This window comes from Bactrocera neohumeralis, unplaced genomic scaffold, assembly GCF_024586455.1.
Source record: "Bactrocera neohumeralis isolate Rockhampton unplaced genomic scaffold, APGP_CSIRO_Bneo_wtdbg2-racon-allhic-juicebox.fasta_v2 cluster10, whole genome shotgun sequence".
In the NCBI taxonomy this organism is placed as follows: domain Eukaryota; kingdom Metazoa; phylum Arthropoda; class Insecta; order Diptera; family Tephritidae; genus Bactrocera; species Bactrocera neohumeralis.
The window spans coordinates 27,800,069-27,813,978 of NW_026089623.1; the positions used below are offsets into that span (position 1 = coordinate 27,800,069).

The 13,910-nt window shown below is 40.6% G+C and overlaps 1 protein-coding gene and 1 long non-coding RNA gene across 2 annotated transcripts; both read left to right on the top strand.

Moving 5' to 3' along the window:
- Positions 1-385: 385 nt before the first annotated feature.
- LOC126765205 (nuclear pore complex protein Nup107) lies at positions 386-3,502 on the top strand. Its single transcript, XM_050482820.1, has 3 exons — positions 386-1,157; positions 1,215-2,891; positions 2,956-3,502. Exons 1-3 carry the CDS (start codon positions 551-553, stop codon positions 3,318-3,320), a joined length of 2,649 nt encoding a protein of 882 aa, XP_050338777.1. The 5' UTR covers positions 386-550; the 3' UTR covers positions 3,321-3,502.
- Positions 3,503-3,960: 458 nt separating this feature from the next.
- Positions 3,961-4,944, top strand: LOC126765520 (uncharacterized). Its single transcript, XR_007668488.1, has 3 exons — positions 3,961-4,123; positions 4,178-4,338; positions 4,457-4,944. It is a non-coding gene; the product is annotated as an uncharacterized LOC126765520 (long non-coding RNA).
- The last annotated feature ends 8,966 nt before the right edge of the window (positions 4,945-13,910 follow it).

Consider the following 13,910-nt stretch of genomic DNA (forward strand, 5'->3'; position numbering starts at 1 on the left):
ACGTTTCTACTACTACGTACTAAGCTTAAATTAAAAGAAAGACAAAAGTATATCTATGGAATATCCAATATAATGTTACAAATTGATAAAGAGAATGTCATTTAAAATTATTGAAAGCTGAATTCAATTAATACACTCAATATTAATAAGATGATCATTTAATACTCCTTGGCATGATTAGGCTATTGTGAATAGGCAATTTATTCCATTATTTTTTTTTTTTTGATGATTATAGCACCCTGTAATAGCATTTCCAATTGTTTTGAGACAAACAGTTAAGAGCTGGACATATATAGATCGACAGACTTCGAGCGGCATCTGTCAAGTAATAAAATACACACTTTCCTAAAGACACAGTTATTTAGACAACTGCACGACTACATAACTGTGTCCCTAAGAACAAGTGTATTTTAATATTTGACAGATGTCGCTTGAAGCCTTGTCGCTCTCTATGTGTTCAGCACATCAAATAGAAGAAAGAACAGTTTAATACCAACGTTTACCTCGATACTAAAGAATAATTTATTTTGTATTACCAAATTTTATTAAAATGTCAAATAGTGTATTAACTACTTCGAAGCGCAGCCTCGTTCAAATAAAACCTCAAACAGCTAAAGAATTATACACCCACCAAAGTGCAAGCCCTAATGAACTCTCAATCTCTTTACTACCAAACGAATTGTCCCGCGTTTTAGATCAACCGGAACGCCAACGGTCATTGAATTATTCTGACACATTTTTTGGGAACTACAACGATACTACTTGTGATGTTTTCAACATTAGTGACAGGTCCACTTTAGAGGAAAATACAAAGTTATTCTTACTTAAGGAAAAAACAGATTCATTATTTCCTCAATTCCAAGAAGTTTTGCAAGGACGCACAAATGACTCTGAAGTTTTTGATACAATACAAAATTTGATACAGACATGTGCTGGTGTAGCTGATGAATTGCAGAAAACCTTTCGAGAGAATGCAACTATGTCCAAATGTCAAATTAACAATTACAAATGGTTGGACCAAGAAATTAATACATGGAGATTGTTATTTGCTTTATACAAGGATAGAATCATGGTCCAAGCCGAAGATGTTGGTATGGATTGTAATATGCCACCTTTAGGAGGTTCGGAGAAAGAAGTAATTGCCCAACTCTATGCATGTATGTATTAATAAATATATTTGTATAATCATTAAAAACACATTCTTTAATATATAGGTAACTCTACATTACGAGAGTACCAACTGATGGTCGATTGGCTTGAAGCATGCTACAATCGAAAGGACTCACAACCTCAAGTTGGTCATGTTACAAATCGTGCAGTAGGTTGGGAAAATACTCTTTTTCAACTACAAAACCGACGTGATGTAGCTTTTGGCACTGGGGTAGATATTGTCAAAGCGTTGGATCCGGATGCTCCACATCGTGAACGTCGTCCACTTCATGCGTTGGACGAGGAAGATAATTTACGTCTATCACGGTGTATTTTTGCAGAAATTCGTCAAGGAAGAATTGATGAAGCAATGACTCTTTGTAAATACAGTGGACAAACATGGCGTGCTGCTATACTAGAGGGTTGGCGTCTACATGAAGATCCCAATTACGAAACACAATTTAATACTAGGGAAAAGCAGCCAATTGAAGGGAATCCGCGTCGTGATATTTGGAAGAAATGCGCTTGGCTAATGGCTGACTGCAAAAAATTTGACGAATATACCCGCGCAATAGCTGGAGCTTTTTGTGGTCATCTTGATTCTTTAAAGGCATTATTAAATGTTTCATGGGAAGATGTACTTTGGGCTTATCTCAAAGTGCAAATTGATATACGTGTGGAAAGTGAAATACGGGCTTGCTGCATTAAAGCTTATCTTCCCCTACCAGATACTTATTGGAATTCGAAAATGTCATTGGAACAGATATTCGAAGAACTATCGGTTCACAAAGACGCTGCCGTTCGCGACTACAACTGCAGTAAAGTCGGTATAATACAAAAGTATTTGATATTGGACAATATAGGAGAATTGCTACAAATAATGCGGCGTTGGGTTGAGGAGTCTAATAAATCCAACGATCCACGAGATAGTTTATCCCCTCATATTCTACGGTTCATTACGCACATTGTACTTTTTATGCGACAAATTGGACGTGTTGATAAGGAAGAAACAGCCGACTTTATAGTAGCGGCTTATGTTGATTGTTTAATAAAAATGGGAGATGCCCAACTAGTTGCTTTTTACACTGCTGCACTACCAGGAAAATTCCAAATGTTTTTATATTCCAAATTCTTAGAAGGAATTACCGATACTGCGAGTCGTTCAGCAGCACTCACCGAGGCTATTAATGCTGGGCTTGATGTAGAGAATATCACTCGCTATACAGTTGATAATATTCGTCAACGTGTACCAGATATTATCGAGAAAGCTGCCATGTCTGACGCAAAACTAAAAATTGGTGAGATTTCTTCTTTCGATCAGCGAAAAATTAGTGCGTTGGAATGGTTAACTTTTTTACCAACACAACGTGGCGAGCTGTTGTGGCAAGCAAACGCAATGATACGTACTTTTCTTGGCGAGAACAAATCGGAATGTGTACGCGCAGTTTATGAAATTGTCCCTACCGATTCTCTTTCGCAAATTATTAATATATATGGTTCCAATGAGAATTTCCCTTGCCGCGAACAGTGTAGCATCAAGGAATATCTTAGTTATAAAATTTACTTAACCGCTATCGAAAGTTTTGGGGAATGGTCACGTCTATTACATAATCGACCAAAGGAACCAAATGTTATCACAGCTGGCGCAAATTTTACTGAACGAGTTGCATCAGAGCATAAAGGGCAAGTTTATCATGCAGATTTAAAACGTTGGGAAGCAAATCTTGAAGAACAAACTAAATGTAAGTTAAAAAATTATAAAATCACTGTAGTATTTTAGTAATATATTTCATTACTTATCATTAGTAACACGAGATGCATTATTCAATATATTACTTTTCCCGGAAAAGGGGTGGTTAATTGATCCAGATACGTCAAAAGATCCTGTAAATATCAATGGATTAGATTGGCAGAATCGCCAAATACAATTAGAAAAATTACGTAGCATCTGCATACCCGAGATGGTACTTCTATTGCATAAAGTTTTACACGTCTCGGGCGATTACCAAGGATGTGTTAAGCTGTCAGACGAAATCGCTTCAGAAACTCGACAGCTGTATAAAGTTTATACAAAGCACAAGCTGGCTGAACTGCTCTCCAAGTTATCCGAATCCTCATTGCAGTTATTAAACAAAAAGCTTGACCCATGGGGTTATGTCTCTACACTTTAAACATTTTGAAAATAATAATGGAAATTATTCTTTTCAATAATTAAGTTTTTATGTAGATTAATAATCAATTAAAATCGAATTATATTAAATTTGTGTTTTTACAATTTAAAGTTGAACTGTTTTTTGTGAAAATTGGTCAGATGAATAAACGTTTTGCATATTGAGAAATATATCATAGTAAATACTCCTTATTTCTTATAAATGAAAATTCCGGTAAAATTTTATCAAACATATGAAACAATTACAGACCTATTAGAATTGCACTGAATACTTCAAAGTTTGATATTGCTGGGGTGAGAATTGAAAGGAGAAGATTACGAGATATGTGCGATCCCTTCCAGATGAATGACGGGCTGTAAGTAATTGCACATGAAAGTAGACAATTCTCTTACAATTTGTTTACTTATTTAGATTCAAAAAAAACTTTCGTCTGAATAAGGACGCATTCAAGTATGTCCTAAATACGTTTGCGGAAGAAACGACGGCAAGTACTTTGTCCTCGTTATCTCCGCTTAACATTGTGGTATCCGCTTTAAGTTTTTTTGCGGAAGGCAGTAACCAGCATGGAGTTGGCGCAGACCACAATGTTGGAATGGCACAGTCAACCGTGTCAAAGTGGCTGTCAAATTTTCTCGAAATAATGCAGCGAAAGCTATGCCCATAGTGGATAAAATTTTAGCAAAATGAAATAGAAAAGCAGGAAGCAAAACAAGATTTTTTTACGAAAGCTGGTTTCCCAGCCATCCGATGAACCTTTTCTTTCTTACAATAGAAAAGGATTTTATAGCATCAATGCCATGGTGGTGAGGATTGTATTTCATGAAATCAATTCCATAATTGAAAATTTATTTTTTTAGGTGTGCGATCACAAATTACGAATAAGAAGCATTGACGCTAGGTATCCTGGGTGCAATCACGACGCTCATGCATGGGGATTGAGCAAGCTGAGGTGCTATATGGAACGACGATATCGTGAAGGTGAAAGGAACGCATGGCTGTTAGGTATTTAGGTATATATGTATGTATGTATGTATGTTTCTTAGACAATTTAAAATAGTTATTTGCTTTTTTTCAATTCAATGCTGGATACCCATTACAACCTTGGCTAATGACTCCGTATCGTTCCGTAAGTCAAGGCAGCCGACAAAGTAATTATAACATAAAGCACTCCAAAACTAGAAATAATATAGAGCGAACGATCGGTGTTTTAAAGAACCGCTTTCGATGTTTGTTGGGAGCTCGAGAGCTGCGAGTCAAATTATACATATATGTTGCTTGTGCACTACACAATATTTGCATTTTCTACAAAGTGGAAGATTTGAACCCGATAGAATTTGATAATGAAAGCCGTCAAGAGGAAGAGGAAGAGGAACAAACCAATGACCCTGAATTTACTTCAACAGCAAATCGTATTCGTGACAACATACTTTCTTCTTTTTCAAATGTATAAAATTTTATTTCAATATTTCATGTTTTTCTTTAAATTCAAAATTTATCTATGTTAATCTGATATATAAAAATAAGTCGGGTTTTCCTTCCTGACGCTGCAACTCCAGAACGCATTAACCGATTTCCACGGTTTTGCATTCGTTGGAAAGTTCTCGGGCTCCGTGAGGTTTATTGCAAAGAAAATTCAGAAAAAATTTCAACAGAAAAATTCATACAGCGCCATCTCTGATACATAGCATGTACTACAAACCAATATTTTAAGTAGATGGCGCTGGTACGTGATACATTGTTTACCAGCTACTCATTGTTCTCTGCTCACCCTGCAAGACGGAGGTAACAGATTGCACAAACACATTGAAACATTTTCAGCTGTTCACTAACACTGTTACATTTTCTGGAATTTTCAATTCAATGGGAGAATACGTAAGTAAGATAGAGAAAAACTATCGACATTCTAAACATATTGTAATATTAACTTGCTAGAATAGGAGAGATGAATGCCCAATTTTTCAAGAAGAAGAAAACGAAAGGCGCAGTTTATTTTGGACAGGAATAATGGGATGCCCAACTTATTCCAGTGTGAGAGCGCCTCAAAATAAACGTTTTTTATAACATTTTCCATTGTGGCCAGATCGAACGAAATAAGAATTTTTGGGCATTTAATTAAAATGCCCAATTGCAGTTTCCACACCACCCAGGAGGTATGCAAAACGGCGCGTTACCGAAGTTAGTTTTGGGTGCTCGGTTCCCCTTTAGGCCTATATCACCCATTAAAAATTTATTTACATAAAGTAAAAAAACGATAACAATTCATTATATAACGAAAAAAAAACAAAACGATAAATGTATACATATAATGATAAAAACAAAACAATAACAATTCATGTAAAAAAATATATAGAAATATCACAGAATAATAAATAACATATATACATATATACAAATGCCTACATTTATATCCCAAATTCTAATTTTCCTTAAAAAAAATTGCTTTCTTATTTTAGAGCCTCTTTATCCTAACTGTGTACAAAATTTCTACTTTTTTATTTTCTATCATAAGTTTGAGTTCGCATATTGTAACCACTAAAAAATAAAAAAAAAAATTGAAACCTATAGGTGTGAAACACACAAAATTTTATTTTTAAAATTAGGGACAGAAAGGTCTTTATTTAAAAATTTAGTTAAGAAATATATTCTAATTCTAATAAAAAGGGCTATAACTATTTTTGGGTCACAATTATCACAACACAAAAAGGGCCTAACATCTTCCATTTTATTAAAAAGAATATCTCCTATTCCTATTTTATGACAATTACTGTCGAATTCTTCTAAAAATCTGGTTTCCAAAATTTTTACAAATGCAATAAAATTCTCAGGCGGCTTCACTAAATTGCATTTGTCTATTTGATTTTGATGCATGAAGATGAATTCGTCCGAAGGAATTTCATCTCCTAAATATAGTAAAGGCAGGGAACATGTGTGCAGTTTGAAAATTTTTTAAATAAAAATAGCCGCAAAAGTAGCTAAATGCATTTTCTTTCAAAAAATTAATTTCTAAACTACTATCTAATGTTATTGATCTAACGAGGGAGTGTTCAGGCCGTGGTAGACCTTGAAAATCCTGCCAAGAAAGGTCATTCAATAGTGAATCATTACACACATTACGTAGAGCATTATTACTATGTTCCGAAATTACTGTAGCATCAGGTTCCAAAGGCAGCTCACAGTTTCCTTTTGTTACGACGTTTACGTAACGTAAGCCCCACGATTTCCTAAACAAACTAGAGAACATATAGGGCGTTACTCTAGTACCTCCTCTGCTTCGAATCTGACCAAAAAAATGTTCTAAACTGTCCTGACATAGTCGTCTCGTCTTCAAGTACGGAAAACCTGAGTGTGACAAAAATCGCCACAATCGTCTTAAACTGTTAATATTTAACACCCACCCCTTTATAAAACTAAAATTATTGGTTGTGTTGCTTTCTAATTCGTCTACGACCCGAATAGTTTTTAAAACTTCTTCTGCCTCATTTAAAAAGTCTAATTGTTCAGGGGAACCTACAAACACTTTTTTAGTGGGTACAACAGCCTCATCGAAACTGCTATTTAAAATATCAAATAATTTATTAAAAAACGCAACGAATTCCGCGGTGTTAATAAAGCTCCTACTATTCGAGCTTAAGGCTCCCGAGCTATATAGGGACAACATACCAGAAGCGACCGTATTACTCAATACTTGAGACGCGAATTTAACCTTCATTTTTTGGAAGGTATTTGGATAAATATGAGCATCGGTTAATTTATGCGCACACCGATAACTCGACTTAGAGTCGGTTTCATAAAAATGAACAATATCCGACCAACTTACCCGTCTATTTTTAAAGAAAACCGTATTTTTTAAATTTTGTAAACAGTTACGACTACTTTTTATCAAATGGGGGCTATCGTAAAAAAATACACTTCCTTGCCATTAACATTAAAAAAAAGGCCGTGACGCTGAAACACCTAACAAATTAGCGAAATTCTGAAAATTGGTGCCCTGGTCGCAAACAAAATGGCAAGGAATTAGTCCTATATGTTGCAGTTGGGTAATGGCTTCAAGAATGTATTTCTTGAGGACATCCCCTTTGCAGGAACCTTTTACGAAAAAATAAGCCAATGGGTGGGACCAAGGCTCTCCACCTATACCTTGCACCATTATAGTCATTGCAGTAGTTGCTAATCTAGAAGTGCGATTTTCATCGCCATAATCCTCAATACCTATCACCCTATCGAATTTCCTATCATACTGCAAATGACATTTCAGTGACATTTCAGTGACATTTCATCACATGAAACCGACACGAACTTTTGTTCGGAAGTGAATCCCCTACTCCTAATCTCTAACGATTTTATGCTACTTTGGGCCAGTCTGTAACAAAGTTTTCCAAAGTACTTTCGGATGGAAAATCTAATTGGTGCTTTAAGTGCCGATAAGCAACTGGCGATAGAAAAAATACACCCAAAGCTATCGTTTTCAAAAAATTGTCATATCGCCGACCATGGGTACGGCGATTACTATTTATAAAACTACTCCTAATGCAAGCACCTAACTGAGGAGGAACTTTACTACAAACTAAAGAAAGAGGGTCTGACTGTTCCCTAAATGAGCTATTCCTTAGCTGTTCCCTACATCTTTCTAACTCTGCGGCCATTTCAACTAACTGGGCCCTTAAACTTCTATTTTCCTGCTCTTTTTGATCTAACTTTATTTTCAAAATCCTATTCTCTTCCCTCAATTTCTTCTTCCTTTCTGTACCTGCGGTTTCATCGGAAACACCTAAACGGTTGAGCCAACATTTACGCCTATTATAAGAAACAAAAGAAAATACAAAAAGGCAAACATTTAATTATAAAATATGTATAATAATAATAATAATAGTGCAAAAAGTGTATATTTAATGAATATTTAAATTACGACTTTTTTTGTAACTATCATAAATATTCAATTATAAATCGTTACTTTAAAATAATTTATTTAACTAATTAACGGCAATGGCAATTAAATTGACAGTTACGCTCTGAACAAGTAGAGCGCGACAGACTGCAAGCGATATCTGTCAAATATTAAAATACACATGTTCTTATGGACACAGTTATTGAGGCAGCTGCACGACTACATAACTGTGTCCATAAGAACGTATGTATTTTAATATTTGACAGATGTCGCTTGCAGACTGTCGCGCTCCACTTGTTCAGCACATCACATTTAAAAACACACGGAAATTCAATTTTATTAACACTGATTTCATCGAAATTTTTCACAAATTCACAAACACTTTTTGCACTATTTATGGTTTTTCACTCACCGTTCGAGGTCCGTTCCACTGTTTGGAAAACTAAATGTTATTCCTCCTCGTTGCAGCCAACAACACATTTTCTCCAATTGCTGGTTGTTTTCGGCATTTTATCTGTAAAATAAATAAAAAAGTATAAAATAAATGCAAGTTTATTTAATAAAAATTAAAATATACTTACAGCTTTCAATCTGCGTGCTGTTGCGCATTCGGTATTCTTCGAAATAATGGCCGTTACAAATGGAGACAAAAAAATGAAAAATGTCTCCATTCGAATAATAATTTGGCGGGATTTTAATCTGGTCGTCCCTCTTTTCCAATTGCTAAACGTCAAAACCTCCTCAATCCAGTCAACTGTCAAAGTTTAGGTGGTTTTGATGTTTAGCAATTGTTCTCTCACTTCCAGTGAGAGACGAGTTGGGCATCCCATTATTCCTGATTTTGGATTTTAAAGAGGTAAGTTCGTTACTTGATAATTTGATACTTTATAATTAATTTCTATTATTTATATATACATATGTATATTATTAATTTCTTTTGTATAGAGAAACTAAAAGGCTTAACTAGGAAAAAAGTAAGCATTGTGAGTTGAATGTTGTGTGTATAATTAAAAATTTTAATATTACAGAAAACATTTGGAGGATTCAAATATATTGGGTACAACAAACAAATAAGAGAGTAAGTTTTAAATTAGTAAATTATTAAAAAGAGATTACCTTTCCTTTGCCAAACCCTTCTGCCGTTATTTGCAGAAGCGTGCTCTTGGCTACTTGGCCGATAATCAAGTGCAGCGGTGTGAGTTCAAGCAGGGCCTCCATAGCTGCCGTTGGGCAGGTGCGCATTGCGCCCGTCATGCAGACACAGGCTAGCCGCTGCAGCTTCGATAATTTAATTCCTACCGAGGTCTGCGACGCTACTGAGGCCCAGGCTACCGCCCCGTACGTGATTATCGGACGCACTATCATGGTGTACAACCACCTAACAATCCTTGGCTTACAGCCCCAGGACTTACCCGCCAGCCGATTGCACACCATTAATGCCTTTGTTGCTTTGACCAAGGTCAGGTCCACGTGCTGCTTCCACCGCAAAGTGGAGTCTAGCGTTAGACCAAGGTATTTGACCTTATTGGTCATCTCCATTACTCTCCCTCCTAATGTGAGGTTCCTGAGACCGGGTAGGGACCTGCGTCTCGTGAACGGGACAATGGTCGTCTTGGAGGGGTGCCCTCTTCAGCGCTTTCGACCTTATGTCATGGTCCACGATCTTCTCCATGGTTTTTAGTAGGAAAGAAGTCAGACTGATTGGCCTGAACGATTTCGCCAATGAGTAATCTTTCCTTCCTACTTTGGGATATACGCCATTGCGAGGCTCTCTCGCAGCAGCCGAACCAGGTGTGGCAGTAAAAGCTGCTCCCCCTGCTGTAACAGCGCTGGAAAGATGCCATCCAGTCCCGGAGACTTGAATCTCTCGAACGAAGCCATTGCCCACTTGATTGAGTCCGCCGTATACAGCTGCTTGGCTATCCTCCAATCCTCGCGGGATGGCCTTTGTTCGATCACGGGTAGACACTGGTCTACCCGAATAGTCTCCGGGAAGTGCGCCCGCAGAAGCTCCGTAGCTCTGTCTTCTGCGCTGGTCGTAAAAGTCCCGTCATCTCTTTTTATTGCTATTACTACGTCAGTCGTACCTCTAGCCAGAGCTTTATGCAGCCGAGCCGCTTCTGGCGTGGAGGAGACATTTTCGCAGAACCTTCTGAAGCTTGCCTGCTTTGCAGACCTAATCTCCTTATTATATAAGGTAAGGTAGCTTCTATATTCTTCCCAGACCCCCGTACGTTTCGCCTTGTTAAATAGGCTCCGTACCTTTTTCCGGAGGTCTGCCAGTTTCTTTGACCACCAGGTGCAGTTTTGACTGTCTGTGGGCACTCTTAGAGGGCAGCTGCCATGATAGGCATTGATAACAGCCCCGTTCAGCTCCGTTAGCCTACTCTCAATTCCCGGGGCTGAAACGCTTCTATCAGTCTGCCCCCTCTTGCTCAATTCCTCGCTTAGCATCTCACGGAAGGTATCCCAGTTCGCCTTCCGAGGGTTGCGTCTGGGGGGAAGTTGTCTGACCTCCACCTTCAGACAAAACCTTACAATCCTGTGGTCTGACAAAGAGGGCTCCGTTGAGACTCTCCATTGTGAGACCAATCCGTTTGCGTGTTCATTGCTCAAGGTGATGTCCAGCACCTCCCTCCTGCTTATAGTTATGAATGTGGGCTCACACCCGACATTCTCTATCGCTAAGCTATTACCTAATATGTACTCTAAAAGGGACTCACCTCTAGTGTTGCAATTGGTACTGCCCCATTCTAGGTGGTGGGCGTTCGCATCACAGCCAATGATGAGGGGAAGCTTGAGTCTTCGGCAATGCTCCACCAGCTTTTCCACCACTACCGGGGGTGCCGTGGATGCCTCCCCTGGAAAATAGGCTGAAGCCAGTACGAAGTCCTTGCCTTCGAAGTCCCTGGCTTGCACCGCCATCAGATCCTGCGTCAGGAACTCTGAAATACAGAAGAATTCAATGTTATTCCTGACCACTATGCAAGCCCTAGGTCTCTCGCTAGAGAGATCCCAGATTACCTTGTTGCACTCCAACTTGAGGCCTTTAACCTCTCCTCTATGGACCCAAGGCTCTTGGATCAGCAGGATATCCAATTTATCCGCTGTGAACCTGCTCGCTATGACAGCTGACGCTGCCGCCGCATGATGCAGGTTCACCTGGGCAATTTCCGTGTTGACGGTCACTACAAAAGTGGTTCGAGGGGGAGCAAATCCTCGTCCCCGCCGTCAACCGCACTGCCGACCAGTGGGTCTCCTAGCCCCTCAAGGAGTTCCTGCGTGGAGGGTAGCTCTGCTCCCTGGCCGCAGGAACTGACATCCGGATTTACTGAGGCATAGCCTGCCCATCCCTGCTCACGCTGGGCTCGCTCGCAACCTCATCTACCTGCATACTTACTGCTTCCGGGGCCGCTACAGTCGCTGCCTGTTTTTCGATGCCCTCGCTTTCCTGCGTCGCAGCCTTGTCAGCTCCCTTGCTCCCGGTGGCAGCCGGCTTGTGGGGCCACATTACCACCGTGCTGTACCTGTAATACAGGCGGAAGCCAGCTGCTCGGACGTACTTGTACGACTCATCGTCTATGTACAAGTACAATCTCCAACCGTTAATATCGCCTAGCTTCTCTAGCTCGCTGCTGACGACACGCCAGGCTGCGATATTGAGGCCCAGGTTTTGGTTCTTCACCAACTCTAGGGCGAACTCGTATGGCTTGTCGCCGCACCGGGGGAGGAACATTGTCATGCTGTGCATGATTGGCACGTCCTCCGCCTTTTTCGCGCAAAGGACGGGACCCTTCCAGCCGTCCAGCTTTGGGGCGAACACCCGCAGCCAGTTGGCGGATCTCTCGTCCTTACAGTCAATCTGTATCATGCCTCCCTTGAAGTCAACTCCAAGGAAGGACGTCGCGTAGTCGTCTCCTCTGAAGACCCCATCCATAATGATGTCCTGGAGCACGGTAAGTTCCTCCGATCCGAGCAACCGCGCCGGGTAGTCTTGAGGAAGTACAGCCATGCGGATGACTTTAACAGTATCCGCATATCTGCGCCTCCCCTCCTCCTCCTCCCGGTGTGGAGCTGGTACGGATGGTTGACTTCCGGCTTCCCTGGTGCTGCCGCCCTTCATCCTTTTGAAACTGGGCGGCTCCTGCGGCGTGAGCTGTCCGCTTTTCCGCTTCGCAGTTTGGGCGTGGGTGTCCTTGGGCGCTGCCCTTCCGTCACCACGCCTTGCGGTCCGAGTTGTGCTGACCGGGCCTCGGTTTCAAGTGCCGCTGCCTTGCGTGCGAGCTGACACGGCCCTGTTGCGCTTCTTTGCTGGGGATGCATTGCTCCCATCCTTCCGTCCTCTTACTGAAGCTTCCGCCTCCTCGGGAGTCTTCCCATCCCGGAGATAACGCAGGTACCACTTCATGCTGGCACCACTCATACCCTTCCTGTGCGGGTTGTCACACCCGCCGGGCTTTCCAGCTGCTGGGAGAGGGCGTTGCCCACCTCTTCTGTGCGACTCCCCCGTGTCTGACCCGCTAGGCCTACTTAGGGGGTCTTGGCGGTACTCGTAGCTGCTGCGGCGGCAGAGGACACTCTCGCCAGGCGAGCGCGGCTGCATGAGGGCATGTCGTCGTCGTCATCCGTAACTTCCGCTTAGCTCCCTGACCCTCTTTGCCAACGCTGCTTGCCTGCTCTTTGTCCGTGGTCTTTGTCCTGGGTCGTTGCCTTGTAGTTGGGTTGTTTCTTGTTGTTGTTGTGGTTGTATTGTTCCGATTTATCTTGGTCTTACGACCCTTGGCTCAGCAGGGTGAGCCGTCGGGTCTACTAATATTATGGGGAATTAGGAGGTCCGCCACGCCAGAGCCCCTTGACGCGGTAAGGCCACAGTTACTCCCCAATTCGGCCCGGTGTTGGGGAGGCTCCGTTCGAATACAGCCGAATTTTACGAACACGGGAGTCGCATAACACCCTGGATTAGGAGGTGGTAGCTCTTGGTTGACGCACGCATGCGGTTCCCGACATCCTGCCTGAGCACTGCCCTTCGACACCATTCACACCGGCTGGGGGATACCGAGTATGCCTTGCGCCTAAGCCCCTGCACCGCGGCAAGGTGCCTACCATTCGCAGAGGTGGCGCATCGGCCGGGAATATACTTATATATATTAGTTTTAAGTTGTAAATATTAGTTTTAAGTTGTACATATTAGTTTTAAGTTGTAAATATTAGTTTTAAGTTGTACATATTAGTTTTAAGTTGTAAATATTAGTTTTAAGTTGTAAATATTAGTTTTAAGTTGTACATATTAGTTTTAAGTTGTATATATTAGTTCTAAGTTGAAGTGTCTAATTTTACTTTCATATTCACCGTCGAACTGTCATCGTAACCGGTTGCTTTTCGCTCTGTGCTTATTGAGTTTGTTAAAACGGTATAACGGTTTGTTCTGCGTTTATATTACGCTCGTGCTTTGTTTGTGAATTAATTTTTTATCGTTTTATATCTTTTCAATCACTTAATTTCTTAATTTGTTAAACTAAAATTCGCGTTTACTATGGCCCCTGGGGCCACCAAATTAGGGGATAATAGGTTTTCCCTATTATCTCCAATAATGAAAAAGAAAAGAAAAAAACCAAATCCGATCCCGTTAGACCAATTTCCAGAATTACCAGTCTCAAACACGGATGATCCAAAATTTTTGGTCATGTCATCGCTGGACGACAACA